The sequence below is a fragment of the Protopterus annectens genome, chromosome 2.part1 (assembly GCF_019279795.1).
Source record: "Protopterus annectens isolate FY-2018-M chromosome 2.part1, PAN1.0, whole genome shotgun sequence".
NCBI lineage: Eukaryota > Metazoa > Chordata > Ceratodontiformes > Protopteridae > Protopterus > Protopterus annectens.
In genome coordinates this window covers 427,510,990-427,535,521 of record NC_056729.1, presented here as the reverse complement: position 1 = coordinate 427,535,521, position 24,532 = coordinate 427,510,990, and the positions used below count along the sequence as shown (strand labels likewise).

Genomic DNA, 24,532 nt, shown 5'->3' with positions numbered 1-24,532 from the left:
GTTGGCCATGTTAGTACCACTGGGCATTGCCAATTTTCTGTTGGGACCCAAGGTGGTAGTCATACTGATGAGGGCAAATTTAGCCAGGAAACCACAGGAAATTCTCTTATTTTCCAAGAAGCACCAGAGGGCTTGCTGCTGGAGAGAAATGCCAAGATGGAGTCTAAGACAAACAGTGAGATGTAGGATAAGAAGCTCTCATTGGAAAATGAAACTACAACTGTTATCCATAAGGAAAAGGATGGTGTGAAGACCATGCCACTTAATCTCCAAAGATTTCCAGACAAAGTCTTAACTGGATGACTCACCAACTGGATGTACTAAGTGAAGGTAACAAAACACAGAGGGAGAGAGCTAAAGTGGATACCAGTTTGGGCATGTTTCATCCAAAAAATGAGAACATTCAAAAAACATCAAATAAATAAATAAACAAGTAAATAACTAAAGTTTCCTGTAAGTAGTTTCTGGGTTAAGGACGAGATCTGTTTTTTTCAGTCTGTCCTTAAGTCAAATTTGTATGCAAGTTAAAACACATACATGGAACGTTCAAATGTACTGTACTGCAATAGGGTACAACAGTACAGTAGAATGTTCCATACAAAAAATATATATGTTGAACTTACCTATTTTTAAGCTTCACTTCTCATTTCTGTACTACAGTCATTACCCACAAACATTTTTCACTCTTTCCTGAACTTTCAGACATCTGCCAGACCTCCTACTATCACCTAGATCCTAGTGAGCCGCAATGTCACTTGCCCATTCTACTGTTCTGTACAGTAACTGCTTCAATACTGTGTACTGTACAAGCCAGCAGTCTTGACCAATCAGATCACCAACACTGATCTCTTAACCAATCGGATTGCTTGTTCTCCATGAAGGCGGAAGTAACTGCTCTAACAAGACATGCTAGCAGCTTTATGAACAAGAAAAATAGGGAAAAGGAAAATACAACAGAATTCTTCGTTTTAAGGTAAATTTGGGTAATTTTAAAGATTTTTGTTTATTTTCACATTATTTCCGACATTGCGACAGGCAGTTCATATCTATGGGTTGTCCACATGTCAGATATCTGTAACCCGGGGACTATCTGTAACTGTGTTTCACAAGTGTTGTCAGCTGAGGAAGGGATCGTGGTGTTGCCACAGGATGATGAGTAGGAGATACACCCACATGCTGTAATCAAACACTGGAAGGAGTAGCCACACCCATGTGCTGTAACTGAACACTAGGAAGGAATAGCCACACCCATGTGCTGTAACCGAACACTAGGAAGGAATAGCCACACCCATGTGCTGTAACTGAACACTAGGAAGGAATAGCTACACCCATGTGCTGTAACTGAACACTAGGAAGGAGTAGCCACACCCACATGCTGTAACCAAACACTAGAAAGGAGTAGCAGCAAGAACTTAGTTACATGCGGAAAGTCAGAAAAGTGGGAAGACTTTTCAAATGCTGAAAAGGACTAGAAGTGATGAAAAACTCAGACAAGTGGCAAATCAGCATAGGGAGTGGATGATATTAAGAGTTTATAAACTCGATGCAATTGTTACTGTTATGATATTTGCCTGGGATAATATTGTTAGCAGGTTGGGTTTCCAAGCTAAAGACACTAAGTTGGTGACTCCTTTAGGGAATTAATCATTTCTGAATATATTGCTTATGAATACTGAACTGCCAAAAACATTTGTTAGCAAAAAAGAGCAAAAAACACAGAGCGACTACAAAACTAAATACGATGGTGAAGAAAAGGAAGAGAGTGGTTATGCAATCAGAACTGATTTCCTAAAAGCTGAAGAGATTCCTCCTTTTCTGGATAATAACGTTTCGAATATAGTCAACGTTAAAGATTGTTTGATCCATGAGGAATGTGGAATGAGGAGGACGAGACGCTGTTACAGATTTAAATGTTAAAAATAGTTGTTACATTTGGAAAATATAGATGTGTAGATGTTAACAGTGTTGGGAAAGCAGGCATTCTGAAGCAAAATGTAAGATCGATTGTAGGCTGTTTGGAAGCCAGTAACTTTTCTGGTTTGACTGCAGCTCTGAAACAGAAGTAGGCGAGCAAGCGGGGAAACAAAGGATAAAGGAACAAGTATTAAAGGCTCTGATGGTGATATAGAAGTAGTTGAGACACCATAAAGGATAGCTCAAAAGGATGTATGTGCTGCCACAGACGAGTATTATATCAATGAGAGATTTTAATACAAGATTAAGAAATGGGAAAAATAAATTTATTGCAGATGAGAAAGAACTTAATATATAAGATAAATGTATGTCTGGAGGAAGAAAGGGAATATACATATAGGTTAATAAATAAACAAATTGATTGTATGTTATCTACCATGGTATAAGAGAAACTGGTATGAAATATACAGTTGTTTTACTTTCTGATCATATAACAATATGGAGAAGGGGTTGGGAATGGTACAAATACAGCAATTTTATAGAAAGGGCTGAATGGTAACATAGCCAATGATTATTTTAAATAGAAAACAGAAAAAAATGGAAAAATGTGGAGATAACTTTAAAATTTAAGGCAATATTGCAAATCCTGGAATCAGTAGTGGTGACTGGAAAATTAAATGTAGAATGATATATAGTCAATACACAAAGTATTTAAAGAGCAAAGAACATAGAAGTTTATAGAGTGTACACTGAATAATGTTGCAAGTAAGGATTGTTACATGTGGAGTGATATATAGACAGAAATTCAGGGAAGAGATGCAGAAAAATTGAAAGATGTGTTTGTGCAGATTTAATGTAAACTAAAAAAAATAATCAAATTATATGTGTAAAAACTAAAAAGAAATAATACTAGTTTAAAAGATAGGAAAATGTTTAAAGATTAAATTATATCCACAGTAAGTAGTTATATTCAGAAGATAGACAGCAGATAGGTGGTAGTAGAAATGAATTTAATGGACAGGAGTATATCATTAACTGACTTAGATATAGATCTGGGAAACTTAAAACTGATTCAGCATCTAGGATAGATAGAGTAAGTTACAAGTACCATAAATCATTTTTAAAAATGAACAAAAAGTAGTATTTCTAAAAGTGCTGAATGAATGATATATTGAAATGTAATGGGAAGAAGAAAGTTTGAGAACAGCATTAAAATGTATATGTAAAATACTGGTGGTAGTTTGGAGCTAAATAGATGGAGATGACAGTGTGTTAAACTGACTAAAAATACTGATGTACATTTTACAGCTGATACTTTCAAAGGTGATGAAAAGAATTTTGCAGAAGGAAGTGTATGGTGTAAAAGAAAAATATACTAAAAAGTTATTCACAATAATAAGGAGGTGGATAAGACAGTGAAAGGATGTGAGAAGAAATGAGTAACTTCTGATATATGTAAAGCTTTCAATTGTGCTAAGTTAGAGATTATGGGAAGCTTTGCAGAAGTATAGGATTACACAGAAAGCAAACCAAAGACTATGAGAGCAGTGAAGAATATATTTTACAAATAATTAAACAACAATACTAATGATTACCTTTGATGCACTGGGATGTATAATGAAAGTTGGAACTAAAGTAGGGGTTTCATCTATGGAAAAGTATATCTGTTGAATACAGTTATTCTGGATTTATTTAATTATTGAATAGGGTATATAGTATTCCATGTCAGATAGAAAAGAGCACACTTGGCTTTTTATTTTTATTTTTGGAGGGGAGATCCTTGGTTGAATACAATAAAAATAGAGAATGTGCAGAATGATATCAAGAATGAATAATTAATACTGATAAAGTCTATATTATTTTTCATTCTTTGCACGTGTTACATGTTTAGAGAAAGGAAAGGAAAAGTAGAGTCTTTATTAAATAGTTATCATTAAAATATAACTATCGTTGAGAAAATGCGTTGATGAGTAAAAGAAAGAATTTTAATAAAGGAGGGTTACATTATGAATATGGGAAATGAGGAAATGGAATTTTTTTTTATGTTTAAATGAAAATGGAGTATATTACCAAGAAATGGTGGAAGCATTTATTTTATGTTGATTCTTGTAAGGATGAAAAACATAGAAAAAAAGCAAGTATTTACAGAAGACAGAACAGCAATAAATAAGTAGAAGGCTTTCTATGGAGATTTTATATTTTATATTGTGAAAAGATTAAAGGAGATAAACATGGATATAAGACAGTATGAATATGAGGAAATGTGCCCATTGAGGAAATGGATATTAACAATTTGTTTATGGATAATATGTGCAATGGTGTATGCAAAAGTTCTTTATAATAAGAAATGGGAAATGATCGTATATTGGAAAATTAAGGTACTAGGTATGGCAAAAAGGGATGTGCATTCAAATAATTGTTTGTGGGATAAGAAATCATGTTCCTGATTATAATTTATGAAAAGAAAAAAAGCTGTGTATATAGACATAATCATTTTATTGTAAATGTTATTTTGTGAAATTATTTTTACAAAACTCTACTCCTTTTTGTTTATCATTTGTACTACTGAAAGTGGGAAATTGCGTGGGGGATAGTAACTCAGAAAAAGAGAGTGTTCAGGGTAGTATGGATATTACAATGCAGCTTGGGGATGAAGAATATATGTAAGCTGTGAATGATGAAGTGAGTGTTATTGAATTTAGCCCAAAGAATGTAGGTTTGATAATTCAAATGAATGACTTCCAGGTACAGAACTGTTGACATAAGGCACAGTAGTTGAGGTACAGAACTGTTGACATAAGGCACAGTAGATGAGGTACAGAACTGTTGACATAAGGCACAGTAGATGAGGTACAGAGCTGTTGACATAAGGCACAGTAGATGAGGTACAGAACTGTTGACATAAGGCACAGTAGATGAGGTACAGAACTGTTGACATATGGCACAGTAGATGAGGTACAGAGCTGTTGACATAAGGCACAGTAGATGAGGTACAGAACTGCTGACATAAGGCACAGTAGATGAGGTACAGAACTGTTGACATAAGGCACAGTAGATGAGGTACAGAACTGTTGACATAAGGCACAGTAGATGAGGTACAGAACTGTTGACATAAGGCACAGTAGATGAGGTACAGAACTGTTGACATAAGGCACAGTAGATGAGGTACAGAACTGTTGACATAAGGCACAGTAGATGAGGTACAGAACTGTCAACATAAGGCACAGTAGATGAGGTACAGAACTGTCGACATAAGGCACAGTAGATGAGGTACAGAACTGTCGACATAAGGCACAGTAGATGAGGTACAGAACTGTCGACATAAGGCACAGTAGATGAGGTACAGAACTGTTGACATAAGGCACAGTAGATGAGGTACAGAACTGTCGACATAAGGCACAGTAGATGAGGTACAGAACTGTCGCATAAGGCACAGTAGATGAGGTACAGAACTGTTGACATAAGGCACAGTAGATGAGGTACAGAACTGTCGACATAAGGCACAGTAGATGAGGTACAGAACTGTCGACATAAGGCACAGTAGATGAGGTACAGAACTGTCGACATAAGGCACAGTAGATGAGGTACAGAACTGTCGACATAAGGCACAGTAGATGAGGTACAGAACTGTCGACATAAGGCACAGTAGATGAGGTACAGAACTGTCATAAGGCACAGTAGATGAGGTACAGAACTGTCGACATAAGGCACAGTAGATGAGGTACAGAACTGTCGACATAAGGCACAGTAGATGAGGTACAGAACTGTCGACATAAGGCACAGTAGATGAGGTACAGAACTGTCGACATAAGGCACAGTAGATGAGGTACAGAACTGTCGACATAAGGCACAGTAGATGAGGTACAGAACTGTTGACATAAGGCACAGTAGATGAGGTACAGAACTGTTGACATAAGGCACAGTAGATGAGGTACAGAACTGTTGACATAAGGCACAGTAGATGAGGTACAGAACTGTTGACATAAGGCACAGTAGATGAGGTACAGAACTGTTGACATAAGGCACAGTAGATGAGTCCCAAGCTACCGTAGTCTGAGATGCTTGAGATTAGAAACACAGAAGAGAATCACAGTACTCACAGACGCAGGGAAAGGGAATGTGGGGACTATGAACTGGTCCACATGCTTCAGTTATTCCAAAGGGTGTGGATGCTCCTGGCACAACAGGCATGCTGAAATTAAAGGAATGCAAAGTAATGGAATAGTAGGAATAAGCAATAAAAATGTGAAATGTATATTTGATAGACATTATTTGTAGCTAAAATTGATTACGCCAATGACATTTACAGTGCATGATTTATGGGCTATTATGTATATTGGTAAGGAATAGACTGTCTAGATATAATGTTGTAGATGTATCTGAGGAGCAAAAACACATAATGACTTATTTAGAGCAGTATGACTTGAATAATAACTTACTGTTCCACTGATATATTTTTTTACTTCTTTAAGAATTAATGCAAATATTTTTCACACTGTGGAAGCCTTACAATGAAGATATTTAGACAGATTTAGAAAAAAAAGATGACAAATGCAAAACAAAATAAGAAGGGCAACTGGCATTCCTGGTATACTGACTATTGAGTAGATGGACACCTATGTCAATGGTCAATGTATACATTTAGAAAATACTTTAATAATTAAAATGGTTACAGGAATTCTACAATGCAAAGAACAGTCAGTTAAATGTGATATATGTAAAGAGATGGGTGATACTGTGAAAAGACTGCAGACAAAAAGTATGTTCACTGCTCAGACAGACCATTAAAGAATACAATGTCAACCAGAATGTATAACATTTAAAAAAGTTCAGTTATTGCAGGCTATGATGTTTAGAGGGAGAAAGATGATAAAACGTTAGCCAGTGGATATGTACCTGAGTTCACAAAGAATGACAGGAAAATGAAAGTTCATGATAACTTAGAAAGAGTGCAAGGAAATGATAGAATAACATAAAGAAATCAGTCAGAGATACTGGGAATCTCAGGGGTGAGTATGAAACAGGAAGGCCACATCTGCAAATACTCTACTCTATATGTATATACCTTGCAGGACCAGTAGTTGTTTTGTCATTTATCTGTGACTTGGAAACTCATTCCATGACAGATTATATAATATTTAAAATCTGTCAGCATTTGTTTTATTACAGGCTATCATTATCATTTATTTGTTTTTGCACTATTTCTCTGTGAATATATTTCTTGCTATTCATATTTATTTGGCAATTTAAACTTGCTTAGGGTATATGGAATGGTCTTTTCCCATTCCTTACTAAAGCCTGCTAACCCCAACCCTGCTCTTGCCCCTAAGCACTACCTTACACCTTACCTTACCTTATAAAAACACCTTTCCATAACACTACAACTATTCACACATATTTGGTCTGGCTGTAGTGTGTGTTTTTTTTCAGTATTTTTGATTTTCAGTAAGTTGGATTTTGGAAATAGTCTTTTATGTTTTGCTGTTTGTGCATTTCAGTTGTTTGTCATGAACCTGTATACATGGCTACCACGTGTAGTGTTGAACATTGCTTTGTTTGATAAATGCTAGGGGTGGTCAAGATTGCTGAACATTCAAACAGTCAATGTTCAAGATCTCAAGTGACATTTCTTCTAAAAGTGGTGAGTGAGGATTGGGAGGGGGGGTTAGAATGTATATGTGTGTGTTTGGGTGTTAGGGTAAGGGTTAGGTAAGGATATAGATATTCTGTGTTTGTATGTGAGTGTGTCTGTTTTAGGGTTAAGGAAGGCGTTAGAGTTATATGTGAAGTGTGTGTTGGTACATGTTTGTGTGTTTGAGTGTTCCTTGTGTAGTGGCAGTGTTACTGGAAGGGTTTTTTTTATGGTACGGTGTGGGAATGGGATTATGATGAGGGCAGGGTTAGGGTTAGCATACTTTACTGAGGTGATGCTGGGGGGCTCCTCAGTAAGTGATGCTAACCCTGCCCCAACCCTAATTCCAAACCGTATTTTAAAAAACCCTTCCCATAACTCTGTAACTACTCAGACAAATTGGAGGCTAGTGTTATGGGGCCACTTTAGTGTAAACTTTAGAGAAAGAAATTTGTTTTCCTTTTTCGATGCTTCACTCATTCAGTGTTTAAGTCATTTGATAATATGTGTGTTACTTTTGTCGGAACATTTTACTTGACAGTAAGTTTGATCATACACAACACAATCATATATAGATATATATATATATATATATATATATATATATATATATATATATGTGTGTGTGTGTGTGTGGGGGGGTACACAGATTAATCTTCAAGTCTATATTTAGTTGTGCTAACTTGTTGAAAACAGAAGTGGCTGATGGTAAATGAATACTATCCATCCAGTCTCTATCCGTCCAGTCTCTATGTGAATGCATGTGTGTATATTGACATAAAGAAACAAAAGAACAAGTAAGACAGTCATTCTTTTCAATGACATTACAGAACATTCTTGATTTGCGATGAGAGGAGCCAGCAGTCCTTGTGACTTACATGGTTTGTACAGATGGTATAAGAAATATTTTGTCCAGTAAACTGAAACAATATATGTTACTTATACTACACAATATAAACTGTAAAACAGACATCTTTTTGTGTTCTTCAAAGGAAAACAAAGTTTCTCTGAGGAATGGTGCAAGTCATTTGCTCACCGTTACAGATGAACTTATATTCCACTTTCTGAAAAGTTCAGAATCATGCATGTCCTCTTCCTGCTATGCGCATGGACAGAAAGGAAAGTGATTTGTTAATAATAGTATCTCACATCTACCAGGAAGGAGTTTAAGTGCCCTAGTTGTAAATCTCCTAGCATTGGTAGCCTTGGTAATAATTTTTGTAACCTTTCTTTTATTTACGTATGCTCATCTGTCCAAGCTCAGTAATAATGGTTCACAAAACGCACTTTTTGGTCATTCTTTTGTTACTATTAATGTATGTATATTAATAAGAACAAAGACGGGAAGCAGCACTCAGACAGCTAGACACTTCTGTCCTTCTCAAGACCAAATGCACCATGCAGCTAGGTATCAAGAACATAGACTAAAAGTGCTTATTTGGTCTTATAACACAACAAAAACATGCTGAGCGACCATTTGGATCCTTTTATTTTATTCGCCACCTTTTGAGAATCTGCTTTGAACCTGGGTTAAAGTTTTATTTCAGTGTGGATTTTCTCCTTACATTTAATGTTGCATGTTGCTTACTATGGACCATTTTGCACCAGTGTATTTTCTAATGCTTATGGTGTTCACATAGTATCTCTTCCACTTTTTTCCATTGTTAGCATAGTTACACCCTAGAATCGGTTTGGCTTACAACAGAAAATGAGGGCACTGCTGAGTCATCATCACAAGGATTATGTAGTTAGTTAGTTAATGTCATATTAAAGTCCCACCTAATATAGCTAAACTAACAATACTAACAAGCTGGCAGAAGTGCCAGTCTTTCTTTTTTGTATAATATTATGTATTCGTAATATCCATTAGATATTCAATATAGCATGCCTCCTGTACTTTTAATATTTGGTAACAGAGAACATGTCCTTCACAAGGTAAATGCCAAAGGTAAAAAACACATGTAAGGAAAATACAGAACCACTGACATCTAACACATAAAGACCAAGCTACCCTTGTCTATACCGTCTTGATAAACTGCAGATCCTGTTTAAGCAAAACAAATAAACTATATAAACTATATTTATCTATGTGGGGTTTTCATCCCAGAACACTCCTCACACTTATGTCTTGTTGTAAGGATAGTGAATGTCACACAGCACTTGCTTTTTTTCTTTTTTTCACCAAGCATAAGGTGGTGTAACAACTCCTCTAGAGTTGTAGGATGTTGCATCAGAGTAAGATTAGCAATCCTATTTCAACGAAACATATCCGGTAAAAGTTACTTTCTAAACATAAGACTACTTTTTGAATAAAACAGACTCACATTTTTGTGGAATGCAGACCACCCCCCACACGTACACACACAAAATACCCTAAATGCTTGAAGATGCACCTACTTTCTGCACCCGTCAAATTTACATATTCATCTCCAAAATTGTTGCATATCAGCAGTCCCGAAGTATTGGGGCATACACCTGGACATGCTAAAAAAACGAACATACACAAGCACGCAGACTATTCATAGCAATTATATATTTCCTTACACAGCAGTTCACATCGGAGAATTTTGTTTCCACCCACCTGCGCAAAAGAAAACATAATTTTGCATCTTTACGTGGAAGTAGCATTTTTTAGTTTGCATAAATCTAATATCTTAATAATCATGCTTATAGTCCCAAAAAAACTTACTGTGACATAATACCTAGATAATTTAAAAGGAAGTTTAAAGCAGATGAAATTTTGTCTCCAAACATACTGGTAAGCAACCAAAGAAAAAAATCCAAATTCAGTAAAAAGGTTCAATAACAATGATGTCACTTTAATTTGTATGAAAATATTCCTTTCTAAACAACAGCAAGGGCTCAAGGAAAGGTGCAAAACAAATTCACCAGGAAATACAAAAAAAAAAATAGTGGTAGTTGTACGTGTGCTGTGGGAGCTCTTCGAAAGTTTTCTGGAACCACCATTTGCTGCAGCCTTCACTTATAATCTATTTTTTATCGCAAGACTTTATCTATTTATATGACCAACAGAGGACACTGGAGATTCAAAAATTAATCAACAAATCTGTAAATAAAATAAATGGCGGACTTTAAGTATATTATTATTCCAAAGTTTTTCAAATGTTAAGTAAGCTAAAAACATTCATGCCACATGCCTTTTTGTCACACTTGCCTGGATACAGTCAAACTTCTGCTGAAAAAAAAGAACCTCTTCAGTTTAAAAGTTTAAAATGCACTCCGACATAAGTAGACGTTTCCTTTTGCAGCTTGCGAGAAGAATAAATCTATAAATGCTATGTTATGTTGTTTTTTTTTTCGTGATTAATAGTGTGCGTGTGTGTGTGTGTGTGTGTGTGTGTGTGTGTGTGTCGTTTAGCTGTAGTTCCTTTTACCTAACTTTTCACAGACTTTTTTGCACATGGTCCAAGGTCACTATGGACTCCACATAAAATTTAGTCCAGGAACACCTTCAAGCCCCCCCCCCCCCCCCCCCCCCAATAATATAACCAGTGATTATATACAGCTGAAATGAGATGGAGTGCATCAGCATTCTTCCTTAACAAAACTCAAGTGAACTGCTCTACCACAGAATCACCCACAAAATACACGCTATTGCCACAAACTAAACTGCATAGCAAATCAAAAAGTACAAGTTGTCAACAGGGGAACGCATTAAGCAATTAATAATTTGACCAAATTTGATTAAAAAGTACATATTTCACAATGGGCTAACTGAAATTGCAAAGCAATGTTCTAGAACATTCTGTACAGATCTCAAACTCTGTTCTCATACAGACAAGGAAAAATGTAAACAGAGGTCAAAGTTTAAATAGCACATCTGCTTTGCTCGTTAGAACGGTTTTAATAATCGCAAACTTTTAATAATGCATATTTGGTGAAGACAGTACATAGTGTGATTATAGGTTTACCCATGACTAAATAGATTGCAGTGCCTGAAGCTTTCAAAGAGACTCTTCGGACTCCGGTTTATTGCCGTGTAAAAACTTCGTAATTCTTCTGTTGTGCAAATTTCACAACGGCAGTCTGGACATAAACTGAGTTTGTTTTACCATATAACTGTGACCGTCTACATTTCAGACTCATACCCAAATACAGCCTCCTTTTTTAATTGTTATGGCGCCTTTTTCGCATTTATCCATAGGCCGTTGCCTTTGACAGTCGTTTTTTTTTATTTATTTATTTTTGAAGCTCCCTACAAATGTAATGATAATTTGGAAAAAAAAAACATAAGGGACATTTTGAGTGGCGGCAACAGCTACGGTTTATTTATTTCATGTTTTTTGACAAAGGCAAGAAACTTAGTAAAAGCAAATACAGACTCTTGATGATTTCTGTCAAATTAGCTAACATTCGCTTCTCATCCATAAATAAATACCGCCAAATCGTGTGGGACCTTGTTACAAAAATAAGAGAACTGAGATGGTGCTTGACAAATGAAGTAATGCGTTGTGTTTAATAAATAATATAACCTTTTCTGGAATCAGAATGGCCTGCAGTCACTTCATGCACTGCGTACATAAATCTCACCTGTCCCTGATTTTACCAAACGGTTTTACCCTGTCCCTGGTATAATTTTAATTTCCTTCTAAATCACTGTGGATAGCAGTCCGGCATACATTAGTCACGTGTTGGGGTTTAAGGTATCTTATTTTTTTTTCTTTTATACTTCTTATTCTTCAGAAAATATTTGGTAATGCAAAACCTCTTATTACATTAAATTTCTCTCAGCGAATTGGAGTCATATTTAAAAACTGAACCTGATATTGGGCCTTTGTCTCTTATTTAAAAAAAAAATGTGCTGTTTTTTTCGTGAACAAAATTGAGAGCTATGAAAACTATAAGAAAACTATGCTACAATTTATAACCACGAACTGGAAAGTAAGATTTCAGTGGAACAAAAAATAAAGCATCAGCAATGAGACAGAATCTGCCGTATTTTTAGGTGCAGATGGTAAGCAAAGAAAGAATAAATTAATTTTATTATCAGTAATATGTCGTGCCAATTTCGTGAACCTTACAATAAACAAACCGATTCCAAACAATCGTGGATATAGTTCGAATACTGTCTTACACGGCTGTTCGGGTTTGCTTATTACCCAGATCAAAGAATTACAAATTAGCTTCGAAAGCAGAGTTCTCCAGGTACCTAAACACAAGTACAGTCTGTGCCTAGGCAGTTTGTGGAGGATATTTATCAGATTAAATTGTACAGCGAGATAAAAGCAAATCGTGTTTCTATGTAAACGTTTCTTAAATTTCGTTAGCAACAATTTATGCTACTTTTATCTCTTGCAATTTGTTTTCCTTGTTTATTTCGTTTTTACTTAAGTGAACACACTACAAATGAGTGCGCAGTAGGAAACGAGAACATATACTAGTAGCGAGTTTCCAAATAGTTGGTGTTTAAATAGTTTTGACACCTCTTAAACAATGCACTACATTCTCCAGGTTATTAGAGACGGTAAGACAGATTTTACATAAACTAGTTTCATTTCCCAGTTACTCTGGAATTTAATAATTAATACCTTGTGCATTCTGCAGAATGCTTCCTGTCTTACCTCCCTCTGTAGTGCTCCAAAGCCACTTATTTCGAGAGTTAAAGGTATTTCCAGTCCTCTTACCTAGGTGATATTTTGTATTTCGGCTTGAACGAAAAGTACATTTGACAGTCTGCTCGCCTAAAGTCCTGTGTCTGTTATAAAATGAAATTAGACAGGCAGAGCGTTGTGTGTGCCTTAACGTCCCAGTTTCATCGATTTGTTCCTCTAAACACTGAGCATTCTTAGAAGCCACTACAAACCAATTAATATTGCATTAAGGCCATCTTATAAATTCCAAAGGCGCAAGAGCATAGCACCCAAGCAAAGTAATTTATTAGGAGCAGAGGGTAACCTGAGAACCCAGCATGGATGTGGTCCATGGACGGGGGCGAAAATAAAACAGTGACTATTATACTGCAGATTTTTAAAGGTATTTCGTGTTTAATTTCGCAAGCTTACAGACTGTTCAGTTGTACAGTAAAATTTGAATTTTGGGGGTAGGCATTTTGTGCAAATGTACAGTTAAAATATTCTATTCTAGGGTCCCCAGGCAGACCTCAGCCAGTCCCAGACTTCATTAATTTTTTATTTTGTTCCTAGACATGGAGAAAGAAGTGTACACGCGGAAAAGACGAAGAGTCTTAGAAAACATGCATTTAGTAAAGCAGGACTGAATTTGTGTTTTAAACAATTATTACTGATAGGTAGGATAGATAACAGAACAAAATAAAGGAAGAATGCAATTACGGTCAGTCTGGATTCTGGTACACTTTGATGAGAGCTTTGCACTGGATGCTACAAATAAACCCTACAGCTACATACGTGCTATGAAGTCCATATATTTTTTAATAATGGGGAACCCAAGTGTTTTCTTTGCCGTTTAGATTAGAAAATGAATGTCTCACTGATACTTCGATCTGTGTATACAGCTTTTGCATCATTTTCTCACTAACGTTTAATCTTGAAATGTGCATTTGTTAGCAATATTTTCACAACAAAAACCGCAAAATGAGGACCATTCCTTAGTCATCCATAAAATATAGACCAACTACGGCTTCCTAAAGTGAATGCGGACCCTCACCCAACACACACACACACACACACAGGAAAGCCAAACGCTGTGGCAAGAATATACATTTAGTTTGTTAAATTTTCCTCCCATTTCTATTATTTAAACGTGTTTAACGATGTTTACATGCCTAGAAAATTAAATAGGAGAGCAAGTCACTTGGGAACTACAGTATGTCTAGAGAGTGCGGAAGTTAAAGCAGCTGGACGTGCAGTAGGCCTACAGTTCATTTCAATTCCCGAGGAACATTTTGACTGCTCTCTCTCTCTCTCTCTGGTCCACTGTAATTAGCTAAAATAACTAATGGTTACTTGCGTGGGCACTGTAATTATCTAAATCTGGTAATTCTCTGAGTAATTTATTAATTCCCCCATAATAATCTTTAAGTGACTAACCGTTTTAAGGCTCAGTGAGAATCAGTTTGGGGATTTTTACCCAACTTGCCTTTTAAGCGAGTCTTAATTGAGTCAAACTTATTACTATTGTGATGGTTTTAATTACCTGATAAATCTGTAAACTCCGCCACTTTGGAATTTGCTGCCTTAGAACACCGAGCTCATTGAATCTTACTGTGGAATAAGCATTTAATCAAAAATAATTTCTATATGCAAAGCCATGTAACCGATAACAAGACATAACTAAATAAAGGAAACAACGTTATAAAACAAAGCAAAAGAAAGAAAGAATACTAATATTATACTGGAGTCGTTAAATTAGACAAGAGTAAATAATTAAAGTTTCCATTACGCTTTAAGTATTTTCGTTACTTTATGTTGTAAATTGTTGATTGTATAGCATTTGCCTCCGCTAGAGACTTAAGGATTGGCTTTAAACGAACTTGGGGGGAGGGTAGTTTCAATGAACTAAGTTTGTTATCAATAATGAGTTGGTACTAAAAAAACATGACCCCTGTCCCCCTGCAAAGGGAATGGGGTCTGCGTCTTATAGAGACAGCATGCTCAGAAGAGTCCCAACTAGAACCCACATCAGTCACTTTGGGAGAAGTCGGACTGTAGTGCGTGTGTTCAGATGGAACAATTTCTAACTTTATGAAAATAATACACCGTATACGAATTCCGTATACTAATGCAGTAGTATATGTTGTTGTATGAATGAAAACTTGGCACATGTAATAGCTGGAAACTATGTATTTGCCATTAGAATTTCTAATTTCTATTAATTCTTGTGAGGTTAAGAAATGCGTAAAAACGTTACTTCAAAAGTGTTTTTGAGATAATAAACAAAACCTATAAAGCACCGTATTGTCCACTTTATGAAATAATGTTATAGTTTTCTACTTGTCTATAGTCGTGTAAAAAATATCCATTATAGCGCAAGGAATCGTCTGATACTGCTTGTATCAACAATTTCACAATTAAACATTGTGCGTATCGATTAGAAATTCTGGATATCTCTAACACAATCGGTGTAAATCAATGGCCCGCTTGTGTATGTGTGGGGTGGGGGGTACAAAAACATCTACTGATAAAATATATTTATCTTGGTATATATTCTGTTCGAAGTGTATAGAAATCATTTTAAAGGCGTTGGTATAGTTGCGAAAATCCCATTTCTCGCAGTGTTCCACTAGTCTTGGCAAAAGGCAGCAATGTTATGATAAGAATATGGGCCACAAGAGATGCGAGCATAAACTTTGAGATAAGTACTTCCTGCTAGCATCCCAAGATCATCTTGATCAACCTAACACGCTCTGTTTATGAATATACCTCTCAACTGTCCAATTTTTCACAGAATGTCCAGATTTCTACGTCATATTGTCAGTCTGTTCTTGTGGCTTTCTGGCAAATCATTGGAGTTAAGGTCACTAAATAACGACGTATATTTGAGTTTTATACTTTATATCCTCGAGGAAATGCATGCTAACAAATTCTGTTGTTCTAGCAACTTTTAAGAGCAATATTTAAAATTCGTCCCTATTTTTGGGCCTTTGTACCTTCATTATTTTAGGCTTTGTCCATACTTCTTGTGCTAAGGGGTTGAGATGTACACACACACACACACACACACACACACACACACAGTTCTCTCCTGTTGCCTATTGTTAAGTGTTTTCATTGCAGACGTTACTGTCTGTACCAACATTAGCACTTATAAAGCGCTATTACACAAATTCTGATGTCCTTCTATGCCCATATATCTTATGACAACTCCCTCAATTTCACTTCAGCCTCCAGCTGTATACCAAGCGGCGTTGCTGCTGACCTCACCTTCCAGAATGTGCTTACTAAATGTCGATTAATTTTGCTTGCTTTTATCTTTCTTCAGCACCTGCGCAAGCTGTATTTGTCCTCTTCTGGATTACCCAGTTCATCCAAGATAGTTTCACATTCGAACATTTTCAGAATTGGATGCAGTACTTTGGAAGGGAACATATCTGCAATTTGGATGTAAACACCACTGCTGCCTTCCGGTACGGAAATCTTACTTTCTGTCACACTGTCGTACCACTTTTGAGGCCACTGAACGTGCATTCTTCTAAACTTGTTACCCCTGAACTTATTTCTCGCTATACTAGGTCAGTTGGTCTTTTCGATGTGTCAGTGTTTCATTAATCCTGTTAATAAGCAGTTTACCTTGCTTCCTAGTGTGTTTCATGTAATGGCCTCGAAAGCTTATACAGATATATGCTCTTCCCACGCCAACTGTGACCCAAATGTATCTGTTACCCATAACCATAGCTCACCCACAGAAACAAATCTGATTCGTTTGACACTCGCCCATCACATAGTGCACCGAGTCCTGTAATGAATTATAGTTACTATAGTATACAAACTTTCAATGCGCTTTCAAGTATTTGCCTTATTTTGCTCTGAGGCCATACAGGTGTCTTATTTTTTACCTGCTACCATACTGTAAGAAGTTAGACTACACCTCACCCTATTAACTCGGCGAAGCAGCCATTCGTTTTCAACCACAGATGCCAGTGCAACTTCTAGATTACGTTTTACTTCATTTTAACTTACATACATATCAATCAACAATTTTCGTCTTGCAAAGGCATGGCTGCCTGCTCGTTTTCTGCACTACAAACGCTGTGAAAATAATGTCAGTATTTGTGCAACCCTCACTCTTTCTTAATGTCGCTGTAGAGTACACCCCTCCCCAAAAATACCAAATTGCTCTGGCCTTACTTAGATTTAAATGCAATATTTTGCTACCTGTGTGTACCTGTTGATTGGCGTCTCTTATTACTTTCAACTCGTATACTTTTTTCTCTTCCCACGTCATCCTTAAGTTTGAGATACATTTCACAAATGTGCCTACCTTTTCATACACATATATTTCCATTGTTTCCGTCAGACTTCTGGTTACTTTGATTTGCTGTATTTTTAATTTCTATTGTTCACATTAGCCTGATGGCTACCAGAAGAGTACACGTATGGAGTATTGTTAACCTTACAGTACCAGCCCCCTTAACACTTTAAGTCTTGTGAAAACTTCCGCACGAAGTAAAGACGCAGTGTAAGACTAGATTCTGTTACCTACTAACCAGACATGTTGCAAAATGGCAAGAGAGACAGTTAGGGGTCTAGTCAGACATTCCTTGTTTTCCCTCATATTTTAGGTATACTTTGTCTAACAACAGGGTGTTTATTAATGGATCCATGGGGAACAGACTGAAGGAAAGATGGCCCTTCTCTGATATCAAGCCATCATGTTCGCTGATGTTCTCTAATGCAAAAGCAGAAGAAAACGTATTTTATTAAAAGAAACTGCCGAATCTGTGAGAAATGCAAGGTGGGATGATGCATTCGGAGATGGGAAATTCACTCCATGTCTTTGAAAATTGATAAGAGACTGTACCAGAAGCATACTTATCGTGAATATGACAATGTGCAATTTATGTAATATCTCTTGTTGAAATGGTGTTGTTAATACACATAAAGTGGTGCTTTCATTATAATACACACACACACATATATATATATATATATATATATATATATATATATATATATATATATATATATATACACATATATGTATTGTACAGTACGCTGTACCTTTTTTTGCTTGTTATAACAATATTTCCAAATGAAAGTATTTACAGCAACAAGGATCTCTCCTTGGTGCTGAAAATTTGAAATAATCTACGTTCCAATAAAACACAATTCAACAATGCGCCAAGGCACACAAGCCTAGGGATTTTCTGAGTAACAGGAAACCTTAAACCAAGAACTGGAGCATGCTCTTTAAGGCATATTTTCTTAGCAACATTATTGATTTTTAAGACAGCCTGTGACGCCCATAATTTTGCTGTCTGCTAGAAACACTGATATTCAAACGGATTCAGTTATAAGAGCAAGAATGTATAGTAGCAACATGACCTGACTCACAGACCAAGAACATACACACACATATATATATATATATATATATATATATATATATATATATATATATATATATATATATATATAAGATCAGTGCACTCCTAACATTTGCATGCTGTAACGTACAAATGACCTTAGTTACAAAAACTGCGTGATCAAAATAATGCAAAACACAATTTAGAATCTGCAATTTCACTTGTATTCAGTAGTATGAACACGTTAGAGAAACCATTAGCAATGATAATAAACTGCAAGCCGAAATTGTTTAATGCAACTGTCATTCTAATGTACGCTCGATAACAAGAAAAACATTCACAGCTGATTTCTTTACTCTTACGCCATGTGTTTGACAAGCTCTCAATGTGCTTTGCAATTTGCTTTATGTCGCACTTTCAGTGGACAAAGTACAATTTCATAGATTCTTCCCCAAATCTTGCAGAGAAAAATCAGTGCTGCATTTTAGATGAAGGCTGCAATGTTGGCAGCTAGTGTATTTCTGAGACTTTGACATCTGGCAGAGCTGAACTCTGGGGACCCATACAGCTCTCTGAAGACCCCTGATTCGAGACTAATAGAATATTAGCAAGCTCTCCTAGGTACTTGGCTGAGCAAAACTGCCAAAGAATTAGCAAATAGTGTAGTGTCTTTATCAAAGCATCTCTTTTCAGCCAAGAAAATTACGCTACAGCATCTGCAGAGAAAATCGAGCCATGAAATGTTATTTAATAAGGATGATAAATACATACTACACTCACACACACGCACGCACACAAACACGCGCGCGCACACACACGCACGCACACACACACCATATTTTGGTTACAAGTAAGTATTGTCTTCTGCCCTTTAAGATTCTGGTACACACAATGATCTACATACGTGGTTTAATAACAGTTGTTACTATTACCTAACTGCAGACCCTACCATGGCTTACTGACCAAGAAGAAGAGGACACTGTCTCATTTGTATTAATAGAAAATACATGCAACGGAAACGCACAAGATAAAACAGATATTATCAAAGAATAGTAAACATCGTTTTGTTGGACATTATAAGTAAAGATAAAATTAATTTAAAAACGGGGCTCACAAAAAGTTTTAAAATCTGATCTTTAATGAAAGACAGTTGGACATCAACGTTAACTAACTTAATACATTACTATCATAAATAAACATCTTTTGTTGACTGAAAGGAATTTGTAAACATTTACAGATCTTTAGATGTCAAAATATCTTAGGTAGAACAACAATACAGCCAAATCTGTAAGAATATATATATATATAGTGTGTGTGTGTGTGTGTGTGTGTGTGTGTGTGTGAGTGAGTGAAGCAGTCTAATGGAATATTTACAATATGCCATTGCAGGGTCCCTTTATTTAGTACCTGCAGCATTCATTTCAGAAAAGTACCAAACAATGTGAATTTAAAAGCAGTGCATTTAGTTGCCCCTTTTGTTTAACTGTATATTTCTTATATTTTTGCAGTTAATCAATTCAAGATCCTTTTCCAAGAAATGAATAAATAAAAAAGAAATAAAGGAGAAAAGAGCCAATAAGAAAAATAAAATGCAGCTTGTCAGTCAGTAGAATGCTAATAAGATTAGAAGGCGATAGTTTTGTCGTGAAAAAATACAGTAATCGTCAAAGTGTTTGATATTTTGCCTTAGTCGTTTCAGTTACATTGTTCTGAATACTTGGTGTTCTGGGAGCAGTGGGGAATCCCCCAATAAATATGTAATGAAGTAAACAATATCTCTCACAACAAAACACATTGCACACGCATACACACAAAGCTGGGAAACCGTACATGAGTTACCGCATCTGAAGGCTTAACAACTATTAGGAACACAATTGTTTTGTTTGCATTTAAATATTGTGCAAGGAAATAAAACAGTGTATAATACTCCATACAGCATTCATCCCCATCAGTGCTATTTCAAATCCATTTTCAACAAATATATTTATATTGTTGTCCCTAATAGTCAGCAGTGCCAGATTTCTCCTGCTAATCTTCGAGTTTGAAATGTAAGAGTGGAATTAATTAGATCGAAGAGAAAATTAAGTTTATGGAGAGTTAAATTAATAATTTACAGGGAGCTGGTTGGCAGTAATCTAATAATAGCTTTTAAAGAGCTTTGCGCTCAGCGGGATCGGTCCTTTCCTATCCACATTTTCTCTTCAGAGTAGCAAATGGCAAACTCACTATATATATATATATATATATATATATATATATATATATATATATATATATATATATATAGTTTAATGAAGTGCAGAACTGTACTTTATAATTAAAAAAAAGTTTTTGGTATCCGTAATATCTAATTTTGTTTTAAATATAGACACAGTTCCACTCATGAAATAGTCTTTCGTTTTGAAAAATAGTGACATCATGTATTTATATTTCCCCTTAGGACAAGAAACACTTTTAGGAATAAAAATGGATCCTTACTTGGTGGCCCCGGGTCCACTTAAAATTGAGTTCACATCCATTAAAAAAATATGCTGACTGTGATTCAAAACTTTTTTGTTAGCAGTATTTTAAGAGCATTATGCAGGATAAGTTAACTGTGTGTTCTTGTAGAGTGCTTCCGGTATATTTCAGAAGAAAATCACAGAACAGTTTTGAGGTGCATGTCTTTTACAGTATAAAAGGAAACCACTATAAGCCTGGTTATAGAAAACATCTGGAGTTTCTAGATGCCTGCAGAATATTTCATTCGTTTCTGTTTTTGCCTCTGGTTGCAGAACCACACTCGGACAACGTTCTTTTTGAGATCCAACTTTTCTGCGATGGCAGCGATTTTTTCTGAGGAAGGACGGGGCTGGATAGCGAAATAAGCTTCCAAAGATCTCTTTTCGGGAGCTGCAATGGATGTGCGCTTTCTTTTCTTTTCAGCTCCATTAAAGAGCTCCGGTTTGCTGAGCTTTTCTCTGTGAGACTTTTCTGCTTCTTCCAACCAAGCTTGCAGGATAGGTTTGAGAGCAATCATGTTATTGTGAGACAGAGTGAGTGACTCGAAGCGACAAATTGTGCTTTGACTCAGGGATCCTACGCCTGGAATCTTCAGATTAGCCAGTGCTGCCCCCACGTCCGCTTGGGTAACGCCAAGTTTTATTCGCCTCTGTTTAAAACGCTCAGCAAATGCTTCCAAGTCCCTTGGATCGGCGTCTACATCACTCATACAACCCATGTGGGAAGGTAGCCCATGGGCATGGGCCATGCTGATGGCTGCTTGATGCATTGGGTTCATACTTGCCATGTGAGAGGGGTGTGCAGCTGTGGAGACCACAGATCCTTCTGGCCCTGTCATGGCTCCCAGTGCCAAACCAGGCGTAATATGGTCTAACAGATCTCCTTCCAAAGCCTGGTGGGGTTGGTGGTGGTGATGGTGGTGGTGGTGATGGTGGTGGTGGGATGCCGCCAAAGCTGACGGGTGTGAAATTGGCACAGAAGATGAGGAAGACGCAGAAGAGGTGCAAGGAATAGTGTTCATTGTGTGGTAGGTAGCGTCCGGTTTGAAAGGACTGTGGTGTGGAGGATGATGGTGGTTCTTGGTTTGCGAGACTATATCCACAGCTGCAAGTGCTTCAGCACGGGCCAACAAACTCTCATCCAGACCGCCGAATATATTGCCCTGCAATTGCAAATAGAATGCACACATTACTGTCAATAGGGAATTCTCTCTTCACTCTTCAGATTAAAACATTTCCAGAATGTTAAAAAAGAAATCCTGCAAAAGAACGAGTGCACACACAACACAAGACACATGCAGCATCCCAGGTCATAAAAATTAATATGAAAGGCAAGCCCGACTGAATACATAAGTTGAAAGAAAAAAAGATTGGAGGTGTTGGTTGATTTGCTGTGCAGACATGAAAAAAACATCAAGCATAAAAAAGGGGCTGTCAAAATGTGCCTTTAAGCGGTGATTATGCAGAATACATACCGGTGGGGTTGGGAGACAGGCTCGGCGCATCGTTTCGGCGCTGCTGCCACAACTCCGACTGCTGCTGATTGAAGAAGTAGAAGAAGGGGCCGAGGACGAAGAGGGCGACGTGGAATGCAGTGAATACTTCGGTTCGGGTAGGCTGTGGTGCATGCTGAAAGCCTGCTTGCTGTTCAGGGACATCATCATCATCTTGCTGGGAGGCAATGCTGAGGCTCCTGCCTCTCCCCGAAGTTCAGATCTGGAAAAGGTAACAGAGGTCTTTCCTTTTAGCTCCCCAACCTCTTGAAGTTTCTTATGACCCCTTCTGCCCTATTCCTACTTGCAATATTGTCCTCTTCCTACCCCGTTTCTGTCTTCCTTCTCCCTGTTCATTTGGCAGTTTTTTCACCCTCTCGCACTCTCCATAGTCCTGTACCCCTTGCTCTTTTCCCACAGTGCATGCAGCAATTCAAACTAATAAGCTGTGTGCCCACAAGGGGCCCCTTTGCCTGAGTTACTTATTTCCACCTTCTCTACTTCTATTATGTTTCCCCTTCCTCAGTCTCTTTCTTATCTCGACCAGCAACGTTACGTTTCAATGATCAAAGAGTCACTCCTCCCAAATGTGCCCACAATTATTTAACCCTGCCTCTGGACAAACATGACACCTCCTATCACTACTGAAACTGTCATCATGTTGTTGCTGAGCCTAGAACCACTATACTTGGACTCTTTCTATGGAGCCCAACACTTCTGTAGCAAGTGCAACATGCACATCGACATCTGTCTCGGTCGGCCTACAGGTAACATGCAAGAGAGGGAGCTCTCTCCAGGCAACCCTGTCCAACGGTGCTGACTTGTTACGGCTTGCCGTACGCTGATTGGCTGTTGAGCTGCATTGTATTAATGGGCGTGGTCTGTTTACTACCTCCTTCTCCCCACCACCCGAAATAAACAGCGCAGGGTCACGCTCTGCTTTTTGCAGTCTGTTTGTCTCCTTTTCTGCCTAATATTCTGATAATGCCCAAAACAACTAATGGCTGTATTTATCAGTAGCCAATGTGGGTTGGGTCAAGAGGGAGTGTGTGAGAATTCTCTGATGCATTACCCACATTTTTCTGATTTTTGAAATATATACCTTTTGGTTTAATTTTAACTATTCTTCTCTCTTCACATCTTTCTTATATCGTTTAGTTCTCAGTATTTGTGTTTAAGCCCTTCAGATTTCTGGACACGGATGGTGCAGCCTGTGGTTATTCAAAGTGTGGGAAACGATTAGAATGAGCATTTCATTAGTGTTTATAATTGTGTATGTCAATCTACTGGTTGTGGATTACAAACACATTACACATTTGTTTGGGGTGTATCTTGTTACACATTGCGTGCATGTGTGTGTGTGAATTACATGCAAGGTATAATTGGCTGGTAAATGTAAATGTTGCTTTTCTTTCTTTCTTTCTTTCTTTCTTTCTTTCTTTCTTTCTTTCTCTTCCCTAATGCATATTTACATACCTCTCATCTGTCCCTGATTTTAACTACAAAAGTCTGCATATTCTAATTCCTCTTAAAACTGGTGTCTGTTGGAGAAAAGGTTTTGAATTGCACTTTATAACAATTATACTAATTAGAGTTTTAGAATTATTTTAGTTCAGAACATGTATATATTAACTCACATTTTCTTATTCTGTTAATGTCTCAAGTTAATAGTGCTAATATTTCAGTGTCCTCGATTATTTCTGGATTTGTCTCTGATTCTGTTGAGATTTGTCCCTGATTGGCTGAGAGCTATACACATTTGATTCCCGACACCCTTCTAAAAATGTGTGTATCACCTTTCTGTACAGAAAGCTTAACCATTTTTTTTGTGTATTTTCAAAGTTTTAGATTCCATCTCGGTTAGCTATTTAACGGGACATGCCTACTTATTGTGTATTTTACGCGTTTTCATAACAGCTGATACAATTGCTACAGTTATTTGTAGGGTACCATCCATATAAACACCCCCATCGTTTAATTCCTTTTAAAACAATAGATTGTAATTTCAAAGGAAATCGAGAAATGACAT

At 36.9% G+C, this 24,532-nt stretch overlaps 1 protein-coding gene across 1 annotated transcript; it reads right to left on the bottom strand.

The window, feature by feature from the left end:
* Positions 1-20,811: 20,811 nt before the first annotated feature.
* Positions 20,812-23,431, bottom strand: POU4F2 (POU class 4 homeobox 2). The gene is made up of 2 exons (XM_044062240.1): positions 22,486-23,431; positions 20,812-22,173 (listed from the first exon to the last, which is right to left on the bottom strand). The coding sequence occupies exons 1-2, from the start codon at positions 22,675-22,677 to the stop codon at positions 21,232-21,234; spliced, it is 1,134 nt and encodes a 377-aa protein (XP_043918175.1). The 5' UTR covers positions 22,678-23,431; the 3' UTR covers positions 20,812-21,231.
* Positions 23,432-24,532: the final 1,101 nt, after the last annotated feature.

What these genes read in the sequence shown, in the direction of transcription:
- POU4F2 (XM_044062240.1), bottom strand. Translation starts at nt 22,677, where the DNA reads ATGATGATGATGTCCCTGAACAGCAAGCAGGCTTTCAGCATGCACCAC. An exon ending in CCTGTCTCCCAACCCCACCG is followed by an intron (nt 22,174 to 22,485) that starts GTATGTATTCTG and finishes TTGCAATTGCAG; the next exon opens with GGCAATATATTCGGCGGTCT.